We start from the raw sequence: 17,604 nt of genomic DNA on the forward strand, positions 1-17,604 counted from the left end.
TGACATGGCCAGGATTCATATTTAAGATCAATAGTCCATTAGCTCTAAAAACTGCCTACTCAAGAAAATCGGAAACCATATAGCTTTATAATAAATTAGTATTCCTTTGTTATTTTTATCTGGCTATAAACCAGATATTCCTCAGCTACTGCAGTCCTAGAATTCTTACATGAGAGGCTATGTGATGAGGTATTCCAGAAGCATTTTATAAATGCAGGAGATTTGTTAAATTTTGTTGTTTTATTTTTTTGTTAGTTCCTGATCATTCTTTTTTTTAATTTAATTTTTATTTTATATTATAGTTGACTTAAAATGTTGTATTAGTTTCAGGTATACAGCAAAGTGATTCAGTTATACATATATGTATATCCATTCTTTTTCAGATTCTTTTCCCATATACGTAATTACAGATTATTGAGTAGAGTTCCCTGTGCTATACAGTAAATCCTTGCTGATTATTTATTTTATATATAGTAGTATGTATATGTTAATCCCAGACTCCTAGTTTATCCCTCCCCCGCTTCCTCTTTGGTAACCATAAGTTTGTTTTTGAAGTCTCTCAGTCTGTTTCTGTTTTATAAATAAGTTCATTTGTATCACTTTTTTAGATTCCACATCTAAGTGATATCATATGATATTTGTCTTTCTCTGTCTGACTTACTTTACCTAGTATGATAATCTCTAGGTCCAACCATGTTGCTGCAAATGGCATTATTTCATTCTTTTTTTTTATGGCTAAGTAAATGAATATTGGAGTGCATGTCTCTTTTTGAATTATGGTTTTCTCTGGATATATGCCCAAGAGTGGGATTGCTGGATCATATGGTAGTTCTATTTTTAGTTTTTAAAGAAAGCTCCACACTGTTCTCCATAAATGGTTGTACCAATTTACATTCCCAGCAACAGAGTAGGAAGGTTCCCTTTTCTCCACACCCCCTCCAGCATTTATTGTTTGTAGACATTTGATGATGGCTATCCTGACCGGTGTGAGGTGATACCTCATTGCAGTTTTGATTTCTCTATTAGCGATGTTGAGCATTTCTTCATGTGCTTTTTGGCCATCTGTGTGTCTTCTTCAGAGAAATGTCTATTTAGATCTTCTGCCCATTATTTGATTGGGTTGTTTGTTTTTCGATATTGAGCTGCATGAGCTTTTTGTATATTTTGGAGATAAATCCCTTGTCAGTCACTTCATTTGCAAATATTTTCTCCCATTCTGTGGGTTGTCTTTTCATTTTGTTTATGCTTTCCTCTGCTGTGCAAAAGCTTTTGAGTTTAATTAGGTCCCGTTTGTTTATTTTTGTTTTTATTTTCATTACTCTAGGTGGTGGATCCAAAAAGATCCTGCTGCAATTTATGTCAGAGTGTTTTGCCTATGTTTTCCTCTAAGAGTTTTATAATATCTGGTCTTACATGTAGGTTTTTAATCCATTTTGAGTTTATTTTTGTGTATGGTGTTAGAGAATGTTGTAGTTTCATTCTTTTACATGTAGCTGTCCAGTTTTCCCAGCACCACTTATTGAAGAGACTGTCTTTTCTTCATTGTATATTCTTGCCATCTTTTGTCATAAGTTAATTCACCATAGGTGTGTGGGGCTATTTCTGGGATTTCTATCCTGTTCCATTGATCTATATTTCTGTTTTTGTGCCAGTACCATATTGTTTTGATTACTGTAGCTTTCTGGTATAGTCTGACTCCAGCTCCATTTTTCTTTCTCAGGGTTGCTTTGGCTATTAGAGGGCTTTTGTGTTTCCATACAAATTAAAAAATTTTTTGTTCTAGCTCTTTGAAAAATACCATTGGTAACTTAATAGGGATTGCATTGAATCTGTAGATTGCCTTGGGTAGTATAATCATTCTGACAATATTGGTTTTCCAATCCAAGAACATGGTATATCTTTCCATCTGTTTGTGTCATCTTCAATTTCTTTCATAATCATCTCACAGTTTTCAGAGTACACGTCTTTTGCCTCCTTAGGTAGGTTTATTCCTTGGTATTTTATTCTTTTTGATGTGATGGTAAATGGGATTGTTTCCTTAATTTCCTTCTGATTTTTCATTGTTAGTGTATAGAAATGCAAGAGATTTCTGTATATTAGTTTTGTGTCCTGCAACTTTACCAGATTCATTGATGAGCTCTAGTAGTTTTCTGGTAGCATCTTCAGGATTTTATGTGTATAGTAGTGTACCGTCTGCAAACAGTGATAGTTTTACTTCTTCTTTTCCAATCTGGATTCCTTTTATTTCTTTTTCTTCTCTGATTGCTGTGGCTAGGACTCCCAAAACTATGCTGAATAAAAACAACAAACAAAAAACAGGTGAGAGTGGACATCCTTGTCTTATTTTCAATCTTAGAGGAAATATTTTCAGCTTTTCACCATTGAGAATGATGTTAGCTGTGGGTTTGTCATATATGGCCTTTATTATTTTGAGGTAAGCTCCCTCTATGCCCACTTTCTGGAGAGTTTTTATCATAAATGGGTGTTGAATTTTGTCAAAAGTTTTTCTGCATCTATTGAAATGATCATATGGTTTTTATTCTTCAGTTTGTTAATGTGGTGTATCACACCGTTTGATTTGCGTATACTGAAGAATCCTTGCATTCGTGGGATAAATCCCACTTTATCATGGTGTATGATCCTTTTAATGTGTTGTTGGATTCTGTTTGCTAGTATTTTGTTGAGGATTTTTGCAACTATGTTCATCACTGATATTGGCTTGTAATTTTCTTTTTTTGTGCTATCTTTGTCTGGTTTTGGTATCAGTGTGATGGTGGCCTCATAGAATGAATTTGGGAGTACTCCTTTGCAATTTTTTGGAATCGTTTTAGAAGGCTAGGTGTTAACTCTTCTCTAAATGTTTGACAGAATTCGCCTGTGAAGCCATCTGGTCCTTGACTTTTGTTTAAGTTTTTTAATCACAGTTTCAACTTCAGTACTTGTGTTTGGTCTGTTTGTATTTTCTATTTCTTCCTGGTTCAGTCTTGGGAGGTTGTACCTTTCTAAGAATTTGTCCATTTCTTCCAGGTGGTCCATTTTATTGGCATAGAGTTGCTTGTAGTAGTCTCTTAGGATACTTTGTATTTCTGCATTGTCTGTTGTAACTTCTTTTTCATTTCTAATTTTATTGATTTGTGTCCTCTCCCTCTTTTTCTTGATGAGTCTGGCTAATGGTTTATCAATTTTGTTTATCTTCTCGAAGAACCAGCTTTTAGTTTTATTGATCTTTGCTATTGTTTTGTTTCTATTTCATTTATTTCTGCTCAGATCATTATGATTTCTTTCCTTCTACTAACTTTGGGTTTTGTTTGTTCTTCTTTCTCTAGTTGCTTTAGGTGTAAGGTTAGGTTGTTTGAGATTTTTCTTGTTTCCTGAGGTAAGATTGTATTGCTATAAACTTCTCTCTTAGAACTGCTTTTGCTGCTTTCCATAGGTTTTGGATCACTGTGTTCTTGTTGTCCCTTATCTCTAGGTATTTTTTGATTTCCTCTTTGATTTCTTCAGTGATCCATTGGTTGTTTAATAACATATATTTTAGCCCCCACGTTTGTTTTTTATAGTTTTTTTCTTGTAGTTGATTTCTAATCTCACAGTGTTGTGGTCGGAAAAGATGCTTGATATGATTACAATTTTCTTAAATTTACTGAGGCTCACTTTGTGATCAGTCCTGGAGAATGTTCCATGTGCACTTGAGAAAAATTTGTATTCTGCTGCTTTTGGGTGGAATGCTCTATAAATATCAGTTAAGTCCATCTGGTCTAATGTGTCATTTAAGGCCTGTGTTTCCTTATTGATTTTATGTCTGGATGATCTGTTCATTGATGAAAGTGGGGTGTTAAAAGTCTTTCACTATTATTTTGTGTCAATTTCTCCTTTTATGGCTGTTAGCATTTGCCTTATATATTGAGGTGTTCCTATGTTGGGTGCATATATATTTACAATTGTTACACCTTCCTCTTGGATTGATCCCTTGATCATTATGTAGTGTCCTTCTTTGTCTCTTGTAACAGTCTTTATTTTAAAATCTATTTTGTCTGATATGAGTATTGCTACTCCAGCTTTCTTTTTATTTCCATTTGCATGGAATAGCTTTTACTATCCCCTCACTTTCAGTCTGTATGTGTCCCTAGATCTGAAGTGGGTCTCTTGTAGTAAGCATATATACAGGTCTTGTTTTTGTATCTATTCAGCCAGTCTATGTCTTTTGGTTGGAACATTTAATCCATTTACATTTAAGGTAATTACCAGTATGTATGTTCTTATTGCCATCTTGTTGTTTTGGATTTGTTTTTGTAGGTTTTTTTTATTCCTTTCCTCTTTTGTTCTCTTCTCTTATGATTTGATGACTATCTTTATTGTTGTGTTTGGATTGCTTTTTCTTTTTTGTGTGTGTATCTATTGTAGATTTTTGGTTTGCAATTACCATGAGGTTTTGATATAGCAGTGTGTGTGTATATATATGTGTGTAAATATATAATTGTTCTAAGTTGCTGTTCTCTTAATTTCAAATGCATTTCCAATATCCTGCATTTGTACTCTCATCTTCTCACGATTGTTGGTTTTGATATCATTTCTGTGTGTGGATGATTTCCTACCTGAGAGGCTATGTGTGTGGATGATTCTTACCTGACAGGCTACATGATAAGGTATTCCAGGAGCATTTTATATATGCAGAGGAGTTTTGCTAAATTTTGAATCTCGTAAAAAAAATTAACCATGAAATATAATTCATCATCCACAGTTAAAGTGACACAGTTAAAGTGATATACACAGATAAAATAGTTATTCAATTAAGAAACATTTATTCTTTCCCACATGAAAGTGAAATTAGTTGTAAACATACACTAAAAAATATTTGTTTTACAAGGTAATTTTGCTATATGACCATGACGTTGAGGTGTTAGACAAGATAATTATTAAAGGCCCTTTAAGTTCTGAATTGTACAATTCTAAGACATTCTTGGCACTTTACATGTCTAGATGACTGCCTTCATTTTGGGGTATTTTCCTCCACATTTTCCAGTCTATTCTCATTAGAGAAGAAAACATTTAGCATACAATTATAGAAATAATAATTTTAAATAGAGATTTAAAGTAAATTCAAGATATATTTACACTGAAATATACAGGTAAGATAGTTGCTGAGTCAGGAAACACTTATTCACAGTATGAATTTCATTAATTTATGGAAAATAATATGAACCGCGTAACATTTTTCTTACAAGGTCACTGAATTCTTTTAATTTTGTAGCTAGAGACATGTACAACACTTACAGAATTTACACAGTACTAATTTCAAAATAGGTTTTCGACCTCTAAGAATGAAAGTTCTCAGTGACAAGCTTTAGATGTGCAGCTTTAGCTCAGTGGGTGTCAACTCTGTCATAAGAAGCAACTATACACAAACAAACAGTACCCCCCAGCATGAGAAAGTGAAATTAGAAACTTTTAAGGCAGAAAAAAAATCTCTCCAAAGTATACACGATTAGGGTCCAAAGAGCATGTTTACAAATCACCAAAGTTATTCAGCTGAGCAAATGACTTAATTTGCACAGTAACTTTTCTTAATGCTTCCTGATTTCTAATTCTGGGGACTATTTATGCTGCATCTACTGTGCAAAACATTGAGAACAGTAAGAATCATCAGACATGGTCCCAGAGGTATACTGGTAAATGTTTAATAACCAGCTCTTGAGGGGAAAATAAGCCCTTACTTACAGTGTTTACCAATTTCTATGGTGTAAAATACTCCCACTATGGCAGATTTCAAGCTACCAACAATTCGAATAACTGGCTCACAAAATTCCTGAAACTAACAGTTGTCTCTCATAAACCAGTATAAGCCAGCTCCAAAACACCACTGTTTGGACCCTACCCTCAAGTAGATCATAATCTATTCATAGGTATGTATTTTAGAGAATAGAAAAGAATAGGGAAGATAGAGATAAAATGTAAATAAATAATATATATTTTTATAATCAATTTTAAAAGTTAAAAGGAACACTAAAATCTGGGGAATTTTCCTACTCTTGTTTACATTTATTTCAGGAAATTAAAGTGTAGTATATTTGGGAGAAAGTAAAGGATGAGTGGAATAAGGACAAAAAAAGACATCCTAGTATACATGCTAACAGTAATCATCTTTATGTTGGAAGAAAATACCTGCTAAGGTAAGGGCAAATATAATGTAACTTTTAAAATTCTGTCTTCTTTAAACCTGTTCAATTCAGTTCACAGTCCTGAAGATTTGTCCTCTCCTCTTTGGCTCCAGCTTTGATGAGTTTAGCTAGCTTATTTTGCATAATACTGAAGAGCGTACTGCTTCACATCACTCACACTATCATCAGCCCAAATAAAAGGCAAAACTAAATGCTGCAGTCTGAAAATTGAACTTCCCTTGCATAGTCACCCCGTGGTATCAGATCTTGGGCAAGTGCCGGCTGGGGTGACCAGGAAATTCTTCTGGTAGCAAAACGTGGAGTCTGCAGGTTGGGCATGTCCCCTGTTGCATCAACCAAGGTCTAATGCACTAAGGAGCAAAAAGATTCATGTCAGTCTCTCAGATTTAGCCTAGCAGAGGCAGCTGTTAATCCATACATAAGGGTTGCCAACCAACATATCTTCCAGTGGATCTCAGAGCCTTATTTGGTGGATTGCCATGAAAACTGCTGCAATCATGGAACTTTGTGGTTTGCTAAACAATATAGTTGGTAACAGGAGAACACCTTTCAGCCAGTTTATTCTATTAAGATCCTTTCCCCTAACCCCAATCTTCAGGAAGACTAGTTCTTCCTAATAAGGAGACTGAGGAAACCTATTACATTTTTTCTCTAGTTTATTATATATTATTCTAATTTATAATCTAGAAAAAGTCATACCTAAACATACAAATGTCACAAATACCTTGTATCAAGTGCTTATGGTGTTTTGAAGTTAAAATCCCTAGATAACGGATACACTTTTCAGATTGCTCTTTCTTTGGTCATAATGGTAGTACTCTTTGGCTATGAACTATCTATTAAGTTATTTGCTTGAATACTGACTCTCCAAAAACAAATCATTTTTACATGAATGAATAATGAAGACCCAAGTCAGATGAGAGAGGATTAAGAATAGGCAATAGGTATGAGGCCCATTAACTCTAGAGAGTAACCTGAATGAATTACCTGCTTTATATTCAATGAGCAATGGCAAAGAATAAAATAAGTTTTGTGAAACATTTATTTTCTAAATGGATCTTTAGGACTTTCAAAACTTCAAATGGGAAAACCAGATGGCTAAGTATCTATCCTGGAGGTCTTTTGGGATTAGCCATTCTGTGTATAGCTCTTCTTATCAGAGCAGATAAAAAACATAATTCTGTACCAGGTATCATATATCTTTGAAATGATGTTTTACAGATATGGCTTGAATGAGCTGGTTATTGTTCACTTCCCTGAGAAAGCTTTCTTGTGTAAGATTATCTTTTCCTGTGTCAAATTACACCTCTGCATCAGAAGACTTGGATCATAAATTGTATATCAATAGCACTTGCACAGCAACAACACCAGAAGTTAATCTATATAAATGCTGAGAATTAACAAAAGATATGCCAGCCTCACATTTTTATAACATCAAAACTCAGGCCTCAGCATCTTCAAAAGCAAATACAGGAGCCTGGACAGACTGTTAAGTCTTATGCGTTATAACAGCAGTTGGCTATCATTAGGTGTGGACAAAGGACACTATTTATAACAAGCCAAGGTGAAGTGGCACTGTTGCTAAACTGCCAACTGCCAAGTCAATCAACATTCCTTCCATTTCTGTTCAAAGGAACTGCTGCTCTGTCCCATTAAATCTCGTCATTGTCCCCTTCTCCTGCTAGGTGTCAAGATCTGAGAAAACACAATGCAATCCATGGCTAGGTATGGGAAAACATATAAATGGCTTCTGTGCAGTACCCAAAAGCCCAGAGTTATATCCAGTGAAATTCATGACACAGCAGTGGATGATACATGTATACAATTTCAAGGAATGCAGTATGAATTTCACTTAATTGATTAATGGCAAAATATTAAAAAGATAAGTTCACCTGAGAGTGGAATTTGTGCGCACAGGGCAAAACTGAGAGGTTTTCTGGAGAGAGATTCTCATGACAGATCACACAAGGTTCCTCTTCCTCTTCATCCTAGGGAGAATACACATAAAGTTAAGTTCAGCTCATTTCTCTCCTGTAACTTTAAATGTATTCAGAATCAACAGTCTCAGTCTCACCAAATTACTGGCTCCTTCCCATGTGGCAGGACCTTGTGAACCGAGGGGTCTCCGGGCTGGTTTTGAGGGCTGGGCAGCATTAGCCTGAGGTGGAGGAGTATGGCTGGGTGAAGCACTATTACCATTTGGCACTGATTTTCCTTGACTCTGAAAATTAGAATATTATACTTATTATTTTTTTTAGAATTGAAGTAAAACAGGAAGAACTGATAAATACCATAGAATAGGCTACCGTGAGAATTAGCAAAAGGGTAAAGGTTAATCAGGTTCATGAGAAATCTTGAAATAAATGTTGGTAATATTACTTATATACTAAGAACCAGGTAAAACCAAAAATAACTCTAGGTGCTCTTTCAATTAAAACAAGTCTTTGCAGAAAATTAGAAAAAATGTCTCCTTTTAGAGCCATTCAAAATAACCTAGAGTAAATTTCAAGAGGGTCAGTTTTATTCTAGAATGATCAGGTGGTGTTTCCCATGCCATCTGTCAAGCTGCACTGTTTGTTGTTAATAGATGATTTAATATGATTATAGACTGTTTTCCTGATCATGTAATGGAGATAATACGACTAACTACTAAAGATAAGGGCCAGGAGATAAAGTTGTCTTTTCTTTTTTTCTTTCTTTTTTTTTTTACCTGAGATCTCTTGGGGTCAATAAATTGGGAAATCTTGTGAACAATTTCATCGAATGTCAGTCTAGATAAGGACTTCCCATGAGTATCCTTCAATTTCCATAAGAAATCTGTAAGCTCCTTTCTGGAAGAGATCAAGGAAAGAGCACTGGTGATTTTCCTACTGCCTTGAGGATATGCCCTCCAAAGGAGATATGAAATCCTATCATAGGATTGATATGTAGTATACAGATGTGACCCTTTAGATTTCTGATCTAAAAAAGTGATCACAGGTCCATCTGCATTTATTTTAAACAAAAATGAAAACTCCTAATGTATTGATTAATGATAATTAATGTGTTTGTGAGTGATAAAGTTTAGTATTTATTTTCTTTCCAAAAAGAGATTTTAACTGTTTTTAAAAGCTCACTGTGTGAAAATTAAGTTTGTTATCTACTTATTTATGTACTGAGCTCATTATATCATATCTCTCAATTCTCTCTTACTCGAGACTAAAATATTCTCTATGACATAAATCACAGCAAGATCCTTCTTGACCCATCTCCTAGAATAATGGAAATAAAACCAAAAATAAACAAATGGGATCTAATGAAACTTAAAAGCTTTTACACAGCAAAGGAAACTATAAACAAGACGAAAAGACAACCCTCAGAATGGGAGAAAATATTTGCAAATGAAGCAACTGACAAAGGATTAATCTCCAAAATATACAAGTAGCTCATGCAGATCAATATCAAAAAAACAAACAACCCAATCCAAAAATGAGTGGAAGACGTAAATAGGCATTTCTCCAAAGAAGACATACAGATTGCCAGCAAACACATGAAAAGATGCTCAACATCACTAATCATTAGAGAAATGCAAATCAAAACCACAATGAGGGGCTTCCCTGGTGGCGCAGTGGTTAAGAATCCACCTGCCAATGCAGGGGACACAGGTTCGAGCCCTGGTCCAGAAAGATCCCACATGCCACAGAGCAACTAAGCCCATGCACCACAACTACTGAGCCTGTGCTCTAGAGCCCGTGAGCCACAACCACTGAGCCTGTGCGCCACAACTACTGAAGCCCACGTGCCTAGAGCCTGTGCTCCATAACAAGAGAAGTCACTGCAATGAGAAGCCTGCGTGCTGCAATGAAGAGTAGCCCCCGCTTGCCGCAACTAGAGAAAGCCCACACACAGCAACGAAGACCCAATGCAGCCAAAAATAAATAAATAAAATAAATTAAAAAAAAAAAACCCAAAACTCAATGAGGTATCACCTCACTCCGGTCAGAATGGCCATCATCAAAAAATCTAGAAACAACAAATGCTGGAGAGGGTGTGGAGAAAAGGGAACCCTCCTGCACTGCTGGTGGAAATGTAAATTGATACAGCCACTATGGAGAACAGCATGGAGGTTCCTTACAAAACTAAAAATAGAACTACCATATGATCCAGCAACCCCACTACTGGGTATATACCTGAGAAAACCATAATTCAAAAAGATACATGTAGCACAATGTTCACTGCAGCACTATTTACAATAGTCAAGACATGGAAGTAACCTAAATGTCCATCGACAGATGAATGGATAAAGAAGATGTGGCACATATATACAATGGAATATTACTCAGTCATAAAAAGGAACAAAATTGAGTTATTTGTAATGAGGTGGATGGACCTGGAGTTGTCATACAGAGTGAAGTAAGTTAGAGAAAAACAAATACCGTATGCTAATGCATATATATGGAATTTTAAAAAACGGTACTGATGAACCTAGTGGCAGGGCAGGAATAAAGACACAGACGTAGAGAATGGACTTGAGGACACAGTGGGGGAAGGGGAAGCTGGGACGTAGTGAGAGAGTGGCACTGACATATATACACTACCAAATGTAAAATAGTTAGTGGGAAGCAGCTGCATAGTACAGGGAGATCAGCTCAATGCTCTGTGATGACCTAGAGGGGTGGGATAGGGAGGGTGGGAGGGAGGCTCAGGAGGGAGGGGATATGGAGATATGTGTACATATATATATATAGCTGATTCACTTTGTTGTACAGCAGCAACTAACACAACATTGTAAAGCAATTATACTCTAATAAAGATGTAAAAAAAAAAAAAAGACTAAAATATTCCTTTTTAACTATGTTACTATCAGTCTCTTTCTATCATTGTTAATAGTTCTACTTTTGTAAAATTCAGAAACAGAAAACAAAGATTTAACAGAAAATGAAAGCAAGGACTGAAAGACACATTAATTATGTGATAAAGAAATCTAGGAATATTTTAACTGATACGTTCTTTTTCCATTCCCATGGCCATTGACTCAAAGCCTGCATATACATTTTTGGTAGGATAGGGTAGAATGATAAAAGTAGTTTTCTTTCTCAAATGAAATGTCATGTCATCAGCCTTATAAAACTACCTTTGATTTACTATTTATTTTCTATATATATTTATAACACTGTATTACAGTTCTATTTTCATTTTCTATTCACTATTATATTTATAAAACCATAATCTAATCCTGAAACATAATGGTACATATGTTAAATAAAAGCATTGGTCTTCAAATGAAAATGCTGGTGAAAACTAGAATTATTTCATTTGATACAAGATTAAAGATAAAAGACACTTCATTTCTGGAGGAGTAGAATTAAATAGCTTTCTGCTGAAGTCAGAACTGTGAAAAGCACAGTAAAATAATGATTTCTTGCATTTAACTATGTCCCCTTTCTTTGTCCCCTAACAAAGAAACTACAAAAACCCTCAATAAAATTAAGGAAATAGGAAAGTAAAACCTGATTATGTTTGGGCTTATATGGCATACAATTAACTTAAAATTCACTTTGGAAATAGGTTATTAAGATAATTATTGCAGCTAGTAGCATAAAATTGGGTAGGTTTACAACTGGTTGTACTTTCAGTAAATGAGCAAACCTAAATTTAAAAGTTTATTCTCTCATGACTTTAAACTAATAATTTTAGTGAAGAGGTTTAGCATTTATACTGAAAACTGTCCCTTCTTAATAAATTTCATTTTCCCTACCAAGGCCATGGTTAGGAAATACCTGTACTTTGTGTGTATGTGTGTGTGTGGGGGTGTTATATTTCTCTGAAATGTTTCATTGGCATAATTATGGTTGTGGAAACTATAGAGTATGATCTGTACTCAACACTAAAAGAGACTAAGGTACCTGGTCTGTTGTGGAAAGGCAGTTTTCAGCCTGTCTGTAATCTTCTCCCAATTCATCATGGGGGGATCACTTCCCAGACCTGCACTTGGAGGCACAGCTTCTCCCACAGGCGCTGGCACCGTCCAGGCTATGCTAGTCATCTGTAAGGAGCACAGAGTTACAACCCATCAGCTTCAATTATTAGGAAGCAAAGCTCCATGCCAACATTACATTTCCATACCTCAGAAAATGGGTAGAATGAAGAGGAATACTGACATACATGTTCCCTTTTTAGAATTTTTTTTCCTTACAGCACAATATTTCTAACTGTTTGTATATGTTTACCTTTATTTTAAAAATGGCACATGCTAGTCTCAGTAATTGCAAACATATACAGAAATACATACAGAGTGTGCATTTCTGAAAGCAACCTAAAGTTTGTTAATAGGGGAATAAGTCAATAAATTGTAGCATATCTAATCAAGTCCTTAAAAATAGATTTGTATGTCTGAGCATGCGAGATGTCCACAATATATGTCTCATTTTTAAAAAAAGTCTACGGCACAGCATTTATGGTAGAACTCATTTTATATTAAAACATTTCTTAAATGTGTATGCACAGAAAAAGGTCTGTAAGACACAGAATAATCTGAAAACAGTGATTATTTTCTAGGATTCAACAGCAGCGTAATTTTGCTTTCTACTTTATATAATTATTATATACTTTGTATATGCTTTATGTATTTCTATATTATTTGCTTTTTTATAATTAACATATACTACTTTTATAATTAGAAAAATAATGAAGTTTAACTTTCAAACAACTAAATAAAGATGAGAATACTACTAGAATATCTGCCCAGTGTCATGAATGTTACAAAGGTGGTATGGAAGTAGTAGCAACAACTTTGAGCCATGAAACCATCAAACAAAGTTTTCCTCATATTTTATGATGGTTCCTTCTTAGAACCATCAATTTTCTAATTAATTAATATCAGTAAGTGAATATTTTTGAAGTGCTTATCTGATTACTAGGATAATTATAAACATGCAACCTTTACCTAAGACTATAGATTATTTTCAAATATAAGGTTATTACTTATGAAAAATTACTAACAGCCACTGAAATTACTCACACAAAGCCTACTAAGTCAGAGAAAGAACAGAATATCACCAGAAATCTGGGTTTGCCTCAGTGTCAAGCTTTTTCAGAGGAATCAGGAAGTAATCTTATTAGAAGGTTGAGGTACTTTAATGTTTTCAATAAAATTTTATAGTTCCTTATAGAATGGTGCAGGAGCAAACCACATGAGCAACACTGTAATATCATGGTGATAAAAAAGATGTGGTACTTAGTAAACATGTTAAGGCCTAGATACATATTTATTCATAGAGAGGCAGCCTCTACACAAATGAGTAAGTCCATTTGACTATATGTTTCAAAGGGAGGCTGTCAGCAATACATAGGTACAAAAGAAACTCCAACTGACTAGAATGTAGTTATGGGAAAGTCAAGATTAGAGAATTTTTTCATTAATTATATTAAACATCAATCATCTGGGAGAAGATTTTTCTTTTAATAAAAAGTTTACCTTGATCAAGATTACAACTAATAATCCTAATCATTTTAAATTTCTCTGTTGCTTCTTCAGGTTTGGATAAAGCTTATATAGCTCTTTGTAGCTAGAAAGATTTATAACTTTATAGTATAATATGTTGCAAGGTGATATTATTTATATTACCTGTTTATAGATAAACAGTGTCCTACTATACACACTTATATGTGTGTGTGTATATAAAATTTTTCTTTAGCTTTGTGGCATAATGTTGTGACTTGGGTAGGTTGAAAAGCAAAGAAGCCAACAATCATGCTAAATATAAATTATCTATTAAAAATATCAATCTACCCTGCATTAGTGCCTGTTATAGAAGCAAAACTATAAGAATTCTCTACTATAATATTATATTTATCTTTGTATCTAAAAACTAAGCTATAATCACTTAATGAAATAGTTAAATAATATATATAATGCATTTAACACAGTGCCTCACATGGAACTATTCATTCAATCATCATCATGATCATCATGATCATCACGATCATCACTACCACCATCACCTTCATCGTTATCTATCAAGTAAATGAACAAAGAGAAGACATTCATTCTGGAAGTCCACTGTAAGTGACAGCAAGCTAGTTAATGTATATTCTACCAAGAAGGGATCTGTACCAGTGGGGGTCTAGGTTGACCAGTTGCAGAGATGACTCCAGAACAAACGGCAGGCATTTGAGGAACAGTGAGTACGGGTCTAAAGAAAGATTCTTTCATAACGGGTCTTCCCAAGAACTGCTGTATCTAAAATAGAAAAGATAGAAAATAAAAATAAAACCCCCACGTATTTATATATTTATATAATCAATAATCTAAACTCATAGAGCAATGTTTTTTTTGGGGGGGGGAACTGATTTGAAATCTAGATACAAAGCATATTAGAAACAATGTTGTCATAACATTAGTTAAATATATGAATATTTGATAAAGCAAAGGGCAGTAAAATATACTAAAGAGCATGGAGACAGAAGAGAACTGGGTTCTAGTCCTACTTTCTCTCCACCTAGCTGGGTAATCTTGGATACCAAATTATTAATCTATAAAGTAAGAGGGTTGGGTTAGGTGATCTTTAAAGTTCTCTGACAAATGGAATAATATAGGACTATGGAAAGGAGCTCCTCAATGAGTACTGTTCATGCTGATAAACAATACTGACACTCAGAAATTCTACTAAAGAACCAAAGTTGTCTACAGAAAATATTACTTTTGCTATTATGTATTGAAGGGACCTTGTACCACCTGGTGGAGTTCTGACCTTCTGTTTAGTTCCAAGGACAGTGGAAAGCTGAAGTGGGGTGGGCCAGGGGGATAAACCCTCCTACAGTGACTTGTAGACATGCCTGTGAATGTTACTGAACTTCCCAGGGGGTTGTAGAAAGCTAGCCCTTCTTAGCATCTACCAATGGGATGGATACCTTATTGGCTGGACTACAAAAGAGGACAGGTTTATGAAGCATCTACTATGTGCCAGGTCTAGCACTGGCATAAAGCAGAAATTCAACTATTCGTTGAATTTAAAAAATGAGCATCAATATAGCTCTTAAGTAACGATACTGAAACTAGCAGGGTGAAAGTTAATGGGGAACTTTATAATGGAGAGATGAGGATGACATGTGATTCTTAACGTCACTAAATGAGAGACACTGTGTGTCTTCTAATGTGGGTATTCATCATCACCTATAAAGTACTCTTGCCAAAAATATTGAACCTGATTCTAACTAACCCTCTAGATCTAATGATCAGGTTATAGGAAATAGAAGATATGTATAATGACATCACAAGGATGTAATCAGTTACATCAATAATGTAGGAAGTTAGTTTTTTAACAGATAAATGATATGAATAAAAGGGAGGGGGTTAGGTAGCTGTTATATTTTAAAGAAAAATAATCAGCCAAATGAAAAGTATAAACCTTGTTTGGACTGTTTTTTTAAAAATAAGGGTTTTTAAAATAATGGTAACTATAACCACATTGGAAGTACTGTCAATCTAGTTAAGAAAAAGACATTTTTGAGACAACTGGGGAAATATAAATTTCAATATTAGGCATTAAAAATTATAATTTTCTTAGGTACAAAATGGTGGTGTGATTATAGCCAATAAGAGTAAGAGTCCTGAGGCATAAATCTGAGGTTAGGGAACAAGACTAAGGATTGAGTTTTATGATCACAAAGGTCAGCAGCAGCTTTATACTAAGGAAGTCACTGAGTTCACCGTGTGGCTGACAGGGTCTTTGTGCTCCGGCCTGTGTCAGGCCTGAGCCTCTGAGGTGGGAGAGCCGAGTTCAGGACATTGGGCCACCAGAGACCTCCTGGCCCCATGTAGTATCAACTGATGAGAGCTCTCCCAGAGATCTCCATATCAACGCTAAGACCCAGCTCCATCCAACCACCAGCAAGCTCCAGTGCTGGACGCCCCATGTCAAACAACTAGCAAGACAGGAACACAACCCCACCCATTAGCAGAGACACTGCCTAAAATCATACTAAGTTCAAAGACACCCCAAAACACACCACCGGGGGCAGCCCTGCCCACCAGAAAGACAAGATCCAGCCCCACCCACCAGAACACAGGCACCAGTCTCCTCCACCAGGAAGCCTACAAAAGCCACTGAATCAACCTCACCCACTGGGGGCAAACACCAAAAACAACAGGAACTACGAGCCTGCAGCCTGCGAAAAGGAGACCCCAAATGCAGTAAGTTAAACAAAATGAGAAGACAGAGAAATATGCAGCAGATGAAGAAGCAAGGTAAAAACCCACTAGACCAAATAAGTGAAGAGGAAATGGGCAGTCTACCTGAAAAAGAATTCTAAGTAATGATAGTAAACATGATCCAAAATCTTGGAAATAGAATGGAGAAAATACAAGAAACATTTAACAAGGACCTAGAAGAACTAAAGAGCAAACAAACAATGATGAACAGCACAATAAATGAAATTTAAAACTCTCTAGAAGGAATCAATAGCAGAATAACTGAGGCAGAAGAACGGATAAGTGACCTGGAAGATAAAATAGTGGAAATAACAACCACAGACAGAATAAAGAAAAAAGAATGAAAAGAATTGAGGACAGTCTCAGAGACCTCAGGGACAACATTAAATGCACAACTTTCGAATTATAGGGGTCCCAGAAGAAGAAGAGGAAAAGAAAGGTCTGAGAGAATATGTGAAGAGATTATAGTTGAAAACTTCCCTAAGATGGGAAAGGAAATAGTCAATAAAGTCCAGGAAGCGCAGAGAGTCCCATACAGGATAAACCCAAGGAGAAACCCACCAAGGCACATATTAATCAAACTATCAAAAATTAAATACAAAGAAAAAATATTAAAAGCAGCAAGCGAAAAGCAACAAATAACATACAAGGGAATCCCCATAAGGTTAACAGCTGATCTTTCAGCAGAAAATCTGCAAGCCAGAAGGGAGTGGCAGGACATATTTAAGTGATGAAAGGGAAAAACCTACAACCAAGATTACTCTACCCAGCGAGGATCTCATTCAGATTTGACGGAGAAATTAAAACCTTTACAGACAAGCAAAAGTTAAGAGAATTCAAAAAAAAAAAAAAAAGTTAAGAGAATTCAGCACCACCAAACCAGCTTTACAACAAATGCTAAAGGAACTTCTCTAGGCAGGAAACACAAGAGAAGGAAAAGACCTACAAAAACAAACCCAAAACAATTAAGAAAATGGTAATAGGAACATACATATTGATAATTACCTTAAATGTAAATGGATTAAATGCTCCAACCAAAAGACATAGACTGGCTGAATGGATACAAAAACAAGACCCGTATATAGGCTGTCTACAAGAGACCCACTTCAGACCTAGGGACACATACAGACTGAAAGTGAGGGGATGGAAAAAGATATCCATGCAAATGGAAATTAAAAGAAAGATGGAGTAGCAATTCTCATATCAGACAAAATAGACTTTAAAATAAAGACT

At 35.2% G+C, this 17,604-nt stretch overlaps 1 protein-coding gene across 5 annotated transcripts in view; it reads right to left on the minus strand.

The window, feature by feature from the left end:
• Positions 1-4,782: 4,782 nt before the first annotated feature.
• DZIP3 (DAZ interacting zinc finger protein 3) overlaps positions 4,783-17,604 on the minus strand; it is a 120,892-nt gene continuing 108,070 nt past the window's right edge. For 4 of the 5 annotated variants that reach the window (XM_068546782.1, XM_068546783.1, XM_068546781.1 and 1 more), the window contains 6 exons: positions 14,275-14,400; positions 12,065-12,204; positions 8,890-9,010; positions 8,254-8,400; positions 8,072-8,167; positions 4,783-6,529 (listed from right to left, as the gene is read on the minus strand). In XM_068546782.1, coding sequence (XP_068402883.1) covers positions 6,419-6,529; positions 8,072-8,167; positions 8,254-8,400; positions 8,890-9,010; positions 12,065-12,204; positions 14,275-14,400 — 741 coding nt within the window. In that variant the 3' untranslated portion in view covers positions 4,783-6,418. The remainder of the gene's footprint in view (positions 6,530-8,071; positions 8,168-8,253; positions 8,401-8,889; positions 9,011-12,064; positions 12,205-14,274; positions 14,401-17,604) is intronic. The other variant, XR_011074333.1, reaches the window with a different exon arrangement.

The sequence above is a fragment of the Eschrichtius robustus genome, chromosome 6 (genome assembly GCF_028021215.1).
Source record: "Eschrichtius robustus isolate mEscRob2 chromosome 6, mEscRob2.pri, whole genome shotgun sequence".
Lineage (NCBI taxonomy): Eukaryota > Metazoa > Chordata > Mammalia > Artiodactyla > Eschrichtiidae > Eschrichtius > Eschrichtius robustus.